The sequence below is a fragment of the Entelurus aequoreus genome, linkage group LG05 (assembly GCF_033978785.1).
Source record: "Entelurus aequoreus isolate RoL-2023_Sb linkage group LG05, RoL_Eaeq_v1.1, whole genome shotgun sequence".
In the NCBI taxonomy this organism is placed as follows: Eukaryota; Metazoa; Chordata; class Actinopteri; order Syngnathiformes; family Syngnathidae; genus Entelurus; species Entelurus aequoreus.
The window spans coordinates 45,328,401-45,338,400 of record NC_084735.1 but is presented as its reverse complement, the minus strand read 5'-3'; the positions used below and the strand labels follow the sequence as shown (position 1 = coordinate 45,338,400).

Sequence of the window (10,000 nt, the reverse complement as noted above, 5' to 3'; positions counted from 1 at the left end):
TAATTTATAAAAAATATGTGAAGAGAAGAAGGCTGACATGTTGATACTAACAACACAACACATAGCATTGGCCTTGAGTTTACAAAACCTATTTGTGCCCTTTTACTGAATAAAAAATGTTTAAACATATCAAAGTGGCCCCCCACATCCTTTGATGGAAACAGTGGAAACATGATGTAAAGCTTCTGGTTTAGAGTATCAAAAATATGCACTTTTAAGGAGAGAGAGAGAGAGAGACTTACAACACATTTTCTCTTTCAGATTTATCATTTTGTTTTTGTTTTTTCACTATTCATATTGTCATTATGGGGTATTGTGTGAAGAATTGTGAGGACAAAAATAAATGTATTCCGTTTTGGAATAAGGCTGTAACATAACAAAATGTGGAAAACTTGAAGAGAACACCAATTTTTTTTTTTAACATCCGAGTTTGTTTTTAGTAAGTTTTTTTAAATGTCTGCTTGTGTGAAATATAAAGTAAAAATCTAACCATATTTAGATATAAATATTGCTATTCTGATTCGACACTGAAAAGGAACGCTTTGTTTTTCAATTCCCCTTCATGAACCAAAAATATCAATGATACACTGCATGAGCCTAACCCTGATTCGGTCTCAGTCCGCGTCTTTGGTACACACTAGGGTTCAGAAGACCGCATTCCTCTCAGCAAAGGCACCAGACTTCACAAACAAGCCAAAGGTGATGGTTACCTTCTGTATCATGACGCTGTAGATGCCCATGTGTCTGCTGCCCCTGGCGAAGTACAGCATGTTGACCCAGCTGAGAGCCAAACTAAACACCAAGAAGCCAAGGTATGCTTCCCGACCTAAAACGTAAAGGGCAGCCGCTACCAGGAAGAGCACGGCCTGCAAAAAGCTAACAACCACAGAGCAAAACAAAAAAACAAAAAGGGGTTTAGCTTGTATTATTCCAATAATTTCTACAACTCTTATTTTTTCGTGACAGGGTGATTGGAGCACATACTTGTTTTTCTGCAATCACTATTATCGTCATCATTAGATTTTGCATTGGATCACGTTTACTTACAAAAGAATATCATAATATCCATCAATCAGCAGGGTCTGCAGCTTCGGTTGTTTCCTCTTCATATCTAATAACTGGAGACAATATTTTACCAGTTGCAGCCTTCACTGCGAGGTTGAAGACGAAGGAATGTGAGGCATACGTACCCCAATGAAGAAGAAATAGCAGTTTGCGAAAGTTAACAGTATCTGCCCTGCAACATACAAGTAACCTGCAGTGTTGTGTTCCACAGGGAATGGTGTCTGAGGACCAAAACAAGCATTGTTAGTGGAGTGATGTCATCAAGGTAAAACAGGACATTCTGAATCCGCCACCTTTCCATTCTTTTTGTTGTAGGCCACCATAGTGAAGATAATTAGGTACACCATGTAGACCAAGAAGTTGACACCAAAGAGTCGACCTGCAAACCTTTTCCATTTGTCGTTCAGCAGCTGCCTCAGAGGTTCTGTCTGAAGCATCGCATGGCGGTTCTGAAGGCTAAATATTTCAGAAGACGATCGTGGTTTTGGCTAGATAGCAATAATGCGGAACTCACAGGGATGTCGCTGCCGTAGACCAGTATCTCCAGGACCGACTTTTCGTCCACGGAGTCCACAGAGGCCAAGTCGTACAAGGAGCAGTGGACCGGCCCGTAAACCCACTCAGTGAATTTACGAGACAAATGTTTGGTGTGACTCTCGTGGAACTCTCGCTTCAGGATGTGTGCGAAGATCTGCAAAAAGGGGCAAAGCCCAGAAAAGCACGTCATTGACTCATTTGGGGTCATGTGGGAGATTAAGCCTATCAAGATCCTCCGTCATGCCCTGTCACCCAATTATTTAAAAAATCATTTTGAAAAAAATCCAGAATCCAGACTGATCCATACCATCCCCAAAATCTAATCACTTGTTTTTAATTCTATTTTTGTTTCTATATAACTGACATAATAACTAACATCAACCAACACTAACTGACTAACTAACTAACTGTCATCAACTAACAAGCATTAAATTAACTATCAATAACTAACTAACTAACATTACCCAACATTAACTAATTAACTAACTGCAACTGACTAACCTAAACTGTATAACAATACCCAACTATAACTAGATAACTGACATTAACTAGCTAACTGACATTAACACGTCACATGATCTAACTAGCTAACTCGAACTAACTAATATTACCTAACTAGCTAACTAACATTACAATCACCAACAAACTAACATGAACGTTAACTAACTAACTTTAGCAAACATTTACAAACAATAACTCACATTAACTAAATATACAGTATATACTAAACATGAATTAGAACATGTTTATCAGATGAATATATATATATATATATATATATATATATATATATATATATATATATATATATATATATATATATATATATATATATATATATATATATATATATATACATATATATATATACATATATATATATATATATATATATATATATATATATATATAATATATATATATATATATATATATATATATATATATACACATACTTACATACATATATACTGTATGTATATACATACTAGTACTGTCACGATGCCAATATTCGGTACTTTTTATTTCGATACTTTTCGGTACTTTTCTAAATAAAGAGAACAAAATTATTGGCTTTATTTTAACAAAAAATTTTAAAATACATTAAACATATGTTTCTTATTGCAAGTTTGTCCTTAAATACAATAATGAACATACTAGACAACTTGTCTTTTCGTAGTAAGTAAACAAACAAAGACTCCTAATTTAGCAGCTGACGTATGCAGTAACATATTGTGTCATTTATCATTCTACTATTTTGTCAAAATTATGAAAGACAAGCGATAGAAAATGAATTATTAATATACTTGTTCATTTACTGTTAATATCTGCTTACTTTTTCTTTTAACATGTTCTATCTACACTTCTGTTAATGTAATAATCACTTATTCTTCTGTTGGTTTATACTTTACATTAGTTTTGGATGATACCACAAATTTGGGTATCAATCCGATACCAAGTCATTACAGGATCATCCATTGGTCATATTCAAAGTTCTCATGTGTCCAGGGCCATATTTCCTGAGTTTATAAACATAATATAATTTTTTTTTAAACGAAAAAAGATGTTGTGATGTAAGGCTGAAACGATGCGTCGACGTAGTCGACGTCATCGGTTACGTAAATACGTCGACGCCGTTTTTGTGCGTCGACGCGCCGCATATTTACGTCACACTACCGTCATGGCGGACCACAAAGCAGACGATCAAAGCAGACGATGCGAGCGGTGCGAGCGAGGGGGGAAAAGCATGCCAAAAGTGTGGGAGTATTTCAATAAACGGCCTAATAATGTTGTTGTATGCACACTGTGTCGAGCGGAAATGGCCTATCATAGCAGCACAACGGCTATGAACGAACATTTGAAAAGAAAACCATCAACTAGTCAATCGTCCGCGCGGTACGTGTTTTGTATTGAACCGTTTCGGTACGGGGCTTTCGGTTCGGCACGGGGGTGTACCGAACGAGTTTCTAAGCTAAAGCTAACTTTAGCTGCTAAAGTCTTAACAAGTTGCTTCGCTCCTCTGCCTCTGTCTCAGCACGCAGCATTGTCCCACCCACACAACGATCTGATTGGTACACACGAAGCATTATCAGCCAATCAGCAGTGTGTATTCAGAGCGCATGTAGTCAGCGCTTCAGCGTGGAGCAGATAGGTAGGGATGGGCGATACCACACTTTTAGGATTCGATACGATACCGATACTTTTTCTTGCATTTTCATCGATACCGATACCAATAATTTCTTATTGGCAATTTTTTGTCAGTCAAAAATATTATTACTATTGTTATTATTTACGACAAATCACAAGACAAATACAGACCATTTATACCACATTTACTATGGTCAATATATAATAAAAGTAAAATTAAAATAAATAACATAAATATGAAAATTAAATTAAATATTATATATAATAATAACTATACATTATATATAATAATAATTAAATATTAGGGCTTTCCAATTAACAGTCAAATCCGAATTGCAAGAAGCTGCAGTTATTTTTTAAAGTTTGTGATATAATTAGCAATTAATGAAATATTAAATAGGCTAATGTTTTCGAAATGTAAGAAATCATGTTACAGATTAAAACCAAAATCACATTCAATCATATATTCAAGATTTTCTTGGAAAAAAATAAAACTGTAATGCAAAGATGAAGAATCTCCAAATTGTATCTCTTTCTTATCTTGTTTTAAATACTCAAGCAATTTTCAACTAACAGTAAATTCCCCTGTGTGGAAATTATTTGAATTTAGGATAATCATTTAAACAAAAATATTCAGTAAACATTACTAAAAAAAAAAAAACAATGCCTGTTTTAAGTCAACAATTGGACAACACTGGATATGCCTGGCTGCATCGCTGTCGGCTGGCTGTGTGTGTGTTGCATGTTGACGACGCTCATTCGCTGTCTCCTGTCACGTGACTGGGCCAGCTCTATACTCTGCCAGGTACAGGGGTGTCCCAGCACATAGTAAGTTAAGTAAGTCATCAAAAACATCTGAAAGTGATGCTTGCACCCCCCACACGCCGTTTTTTGGTTTATATCGATACTTTTTTCAGAAAAGTGATGCCAAATGAGTAGCGTGTGAGTATCGATATATCGATACCACAGGATCGATACGCACATCCCTACAGATAGGTGTTTAGCAGGTGAGCATCAGGCAGCGGACTCTCCCCAAATGATAATAAACACCTCCCAGTCAACCACTAGTAACATCACTATGAGCCCGTTGACCTTCTAGAAATATAAACTGCAGCTCAGCTCACTCGCAGTCCTGGCTTGAGGTGAAGGCTAATTACCTCTCAGTTCCAGCCACATCGACCCCTTCTGAGCGCCTATTTTCAGCTGCTGGGAATATTATAAACAAGAAAAGAACCAGAGCATGTACACATGCTAACCTTTCTTCATTACAACTGTTAGTCACTCACTGGAATGAGTAGAATTGGTTATTGTGTACTGTGTTGGACTGGATGTTTATTTTGCACATTTTAAAAGCAATACTTAATGTTAACAGTGCTCCAGAATATTTAGATTGGCACTTTTTTGTATTGGATGTTTATCTTTATTTTTGCACATTTGAGCAAATAAGCAATACTTTCACTTTTGTTGAAATGTTTACACTGTTGTTACAGAATATTTCGTTTTGCACTTTTTTGTATTGGATGTTTATCTTTATTTTTGCACATTTTAAAGCAAAATAAGCAATACTTTTACTTTTGAAATGCTTATACTATTGCAGAATATTAAGATTTGCACTGGATGTTGACTTTTATATTTGCACATTAAAAAGCAAATAAGCTACTTTTAATTTTGTTAAATGTTAAAAGTTTTATATGTTTACATTGTTACAGAATATTTAGTCATGTTGTTGTCAATGTTGACTGAGTGGCCATACTTCTTTTTTTTTGTAAATAAAAGCCATGCCTTTTGAAAAAACGAGCCTACATTTATTTTTTCATCTTCATTTTGAATAAAAAATAATCGGTAAAAGGAAAAATAATCTATAGATTAATCGAAAAAATAATCTATAGATTAACTGATTAATCGAAAAAATAATCTATAGATTAATCGATAGAAAAATAATCGTTAGCTGCAGCCTTATTGTGATGCCAAAAAATATCGACGTAATCATATTAGTATCGACTAGATACGATACTGTACTTGATATCATCACAGTGGATGTCAGGTGTAGATCCACCAATGGCGTTTGTTTATATTTTGACGCCGGTGAGCTACGGTGTGTAGTGAAGCATGTTTCCTCGACATTCCTCGTCCTGCAGGGATGATACTTGTAAGAAACTCACTTTATTTGTCGCCATGGAGGCGAGGATTAGTGATTTAGAAGTATCTACAACACTGCCGACTGCGGCTGGACTTTAGCCGCTAACTAGCTAGCCATGTCTTAAAGCACCTCTTCCTGAGGGTGTTTCAGTGTTATAGCTTCACCTTTATCGTTATTTTTTAAGCCAAAATGCGGGGGGGTGTATCGCGGTAAATACGTATATGTATATATATACGGTATACATACATACATGTGTGTGTGTATAAATATATTTATGGTAATGTTACTGTGGTGTAACTAAAATTCTTTGTGTTTTATACATTCTACATTGCTAGCTACATATTGCTCCTCTTCATCAACCGTGTTGTTTGAAGGTTGCAGAACGAGTGCATATTTTTCCATAAGTTGTTTATATTCAGGTAAGGCAAGCGCAAGAATAGCTTTTGTGAATGTGGCAACTTGATTTCCGACTTCGTAACTGGAACGATCATAACTCGGCTGTGGCGTCATTAGCAGCGCCGACTTCCAACTTCCAAAGTTAATGGAGCACACCATTATTCTCTCATTAAAAAGTGGAACTATTTCCACATTTCTCTACTGATTTCAACCGTTTGAATGTCAAAATGCTCTGCTTGCATGGTAGCCTTAACATGCTATCATTTTTTGCAAATTTTGCTGATTCGTGTCTTGTAGTCCCATATTTTGGCCGACACGCTGCCTGTTAGCATTTCACACACAATTCCTCCATCACATTATAGTTAATACTGCAATTGTATCATCTGCAGTGTATCAAACTGTGAGCCGTATATTTCTTAGCAACATAAAAGGCTTTCTTGCACTGGATCCTATTAAATTGTTTGAGTCTATATAATGATGTATCAAGAAAACGTCTTACCCCACTTTTTCCGGTCTTGGCAGCCAGTTTAAAAGGCGTCAGCCTGTTGTTGTTCTCGGTCTCATCCAGGTTGACTTTGGGTCTGAGTCGGGCGGTGGTGGTCAGGATGAAGTCATACATACTGGTGATGAAGTCGGTGTTCTCCTTGGTGTTGTCGGCTACCACCACCAAGGCGTGCAGCACAGTGTTGCCCTGAGAGTCGGCTATATTTGCATTGGCCTGCTGGTAGTCATTGTCCAGGAGGAAGGCCACCATGTCAGGCTGGTTTGTGCACGCAGCCAGAGACAAAGGCAGCTCACCTGAGAAACAAAAAAATCATTCATTTTCATTTGAAAAACTTTTATTAAAGTTTGTTTTAGCACTGTTTGAATGTGAGCATTGTCACCTTTCTTGTGCTTCAACAATGTTTTTAACAGTTTGTTCACAGTTTGCTACTTTGCAAAACACATAACTTGTAGATTGATATCAAACAATTAGGGATGGGTACCAATTCCTGCTACCTGGGACTCGATATCGGTACTTAACGGTACCAATTTTTGGGACTTTTGTGTCTGTGTGTTCGAATGTGTTAAGGTTAATTGTTAAAATAAAAACATTTTAAACTGAACTGTGCTGTCAAGTTGTTATCTTGTCTTCTTACACATCTGTCTCATTTGCAAGTATTATAATAACAGACTTTGCATGCAGTTGCAATTCCAAGTTGTTAGATGGCAGTAGTGTACAGTGTGTTGCTTTAGTCAGGTAGTATTTGCCATTAAAGGCCTACTGAAATGAATTTTTTTTATTTAAACGGGGATAGCAGATCCATTCTATGTGTCATACTTGATCATTTCGCGATATTGCCATATTTTTGCTGAAAGAATTTAGTATAGAAGAACGACGATAAAGTTCGCAACTTTTGGTCTCTGATTAAAAAAAACTTTGCCCCTACCGGAAGTAGCGTGACGACACCAGAGGAAGGACTGCTCATATTTTCCTATTGTTTACACCAGCAGCGAGAGAGATTCGGACCGAGAAAGCGACGATTACCCCATTAATTTGAGCGAGGATGAAAGATTCGTGGATGAGGAACGTTAGAGTGAAGGACTAGAATGCAGTGCAAGACATATCTTTTTTCGCTCTGACCGTATCTTAGGTACAAGCTGGCTCATTGGATTCCACACTCTCTCCTTTTTCTATTGTGGATCACGGATTTGTATTTTAAACCACCTCGGATACTATATCCTCTTGAAAATGAGAGTCGAGAACGCGAAATGGACATTCACAGTGACTTTTATCTCCACGACAATACATCGACGAAGCTCTTTAGCTACTGAGCTAACGTGATAGCATCGGGCTTTGTAATCACTGCTATGTTGAAATTGTAACTAATATTGATACTGTTGTTGATAATATTCATTTTTGTTTCACTACTTTTGGTTTGTTCTGTGTCGTGTTTGTGTCTCCTCTCAATTGCTCTGTTTATTGCAGTTCTGAGTGTTGCTGGGTCGGTTTTGGAATTGGATTGCATTGTTATGGTATTGCTGTGTATTGTTTTGTTGGATTGATTAATTTAAAAAAATTAAATAAATAAAAAAATTTAAAAAATTTAAAAAATTTAAAAATCGATTTTTTAAAAATGAGAATCGATTCTGAATCGCACAACGTGAGTATCGCGATTCGAATTCGAATCGATTTTTTCCCACACCCCTAATATACATATATACATATACATATATACAGTGTTGGTAATAACAGCGTTCGAGTATAACGGCTTTACAATCGTTATGTTTTTCAGTAACAAATAATCTAATTAATTACTGCTCCCATCCCTGCAACGCCGTTGCCGTTAATGAGAATGCGAAGTGGCGCGTTACTACAGTTTGGTTGAATGAAGCGCCAAGTGTCAGATTTCGGCCACACATCGGCTGCCTGCAGAGAGCAAGGGTGGGGATGATAAAATTATTGTCAGTAGCAAAGAAATCCGCTGAAAAAGAGACAATACACGAGTATCATCTTCCCTCATCTCTGTCCCTCCGCTGTCAGTGTCAGGATCTGCGAGTCCGCGTGCTCACCACAAACACACCCCTCCCCTTCCCTCAGTAAACCAGTGTCGACGAAAATGTTGACATAAACTAAATCTAATCGTATTTAATTGAATCTTGTCGATGGGTGGAACCAGTACGCAATTTATCCAATCACAACTCTTTAATAGTGTCAAATATGAGAGATTGGTAGGGGTTAGCAAGATGTAGAACCAATCACATACTTTCTGCTTGTCAGATGAGGAAGTTGAAATTCTCTCCAGCGGCGCCAAAACAAAAATGTGTGGCTTTGTTCCACGCTGCAATAAATGAACAGTGAAGAAGGCACCTTTTATTTTTAATGCCATCAGCAGGCAAGTCATCGTGACATCTGCAGACTGTAAGTGAGCTACACTATATTACGGAAATTATTGGCCACCTGCCTTGACTCACATATGAACTTGAAGTGCCATCCCATTCCTAACCCATAGGGTTCAATATGATGTCGGTCCACCTTTTGCAGCTATTACAGCTTCAACTCTTCTGGGAAGGCTGTCCACAAGGTTGCGGAGTGTGTTTATAGGAATTTTCGACCATCCTTCCAAAAGCGCATTGGTGAGGTCACACACTGATGTTGGTCGAGAAGGCCTGGCTCTCAGTCTCTGTTCTAATTCATCCCAAAGTTGTTCTATCAGGTTCAGGTCAGGACTCTGTGCAGGCCAGTCAAGTTCATCCACACCAGACTCTGTCATCCACAGTTGATTTTGGAATATTTATGAGCGAGGATATCTGTGTTGGCCCTGTGATGAGGTGGCGACTTGTCCAGGGTGTACCCCGCCTTCCGCCCGAATGCAGCTGAGATAGGCTCCAGCACCCCCCGCCACCCCGAAAGGGACAAGCGGTAGAAAATGGATGGATGGATGGAAATTTCACGCCTGGATTTGTTGCACAGGTGGCATCCTATGACAGTTCCACGCTGGAAATCACTGAGCTCCTGAGAGCGGCCCATTCTTTCACAAATGTTTGTAGAAAAAGTCTCCATGCCTAAGTGCTTGATTTTATACACTTGTGGCCGGGCCAAGTGTTTAGGACACCTGATTCTGATCATTCGGATGGGTGGCCAAATACTTTTGGCAATATACTGTATGTGTATTTGCTGCTTCTACCGTTCTCATCAACAAATGATGAAAGGATGCATGGTAACTCTGTTTC

At 37.7% G+C, this 10,000-nt stretch overlaps 1 protein-coding gene across 2 annotated transcripts in view; it reads right to left on the bottom strand.

The window, feature by feature from the left end:
- The window catches only part of trpv1 (transient receptor potential cation channel, subfamily V, member 1), a 43,822-nt gene that overhangs the window by 12,555 nt on the left and 21,267 nt on the right, over positions 1–10,000 (bottom strand). For both annotated transcript variants that reach the window (XR_009826140.1, XM_062046409.1), the window contains exons 6-11: positions 6,786–7,084; positions 1,580–1,756; positions 1,359–1,514; positions 1,191–1,286; positions 1,048–1,118; positions 711–876 (exon numbers count right to left, since the gene is read on the bottom strand). Coding sequence is in view for 1 of the 2 variants with exons in the window: in XM_062046409.1 (XP_061902393.1) it covers positions 711–876; positions 1,048–1,118; positions 1,191–1,286; positions 1,359–1,514; positions 1,580–1,756; positions 6,786–7,084 (965 nt within the window). In the remaining variant the exon portion in view is untranslated. The remainder of the gene's footprint in view (positions 1–710; positions 877–1,047; positions 1,119–1,190; positions 1,287–1,358; positions 1,515–1,579; positions 1,757–6,785; positions 7,085–10,000) is intronic.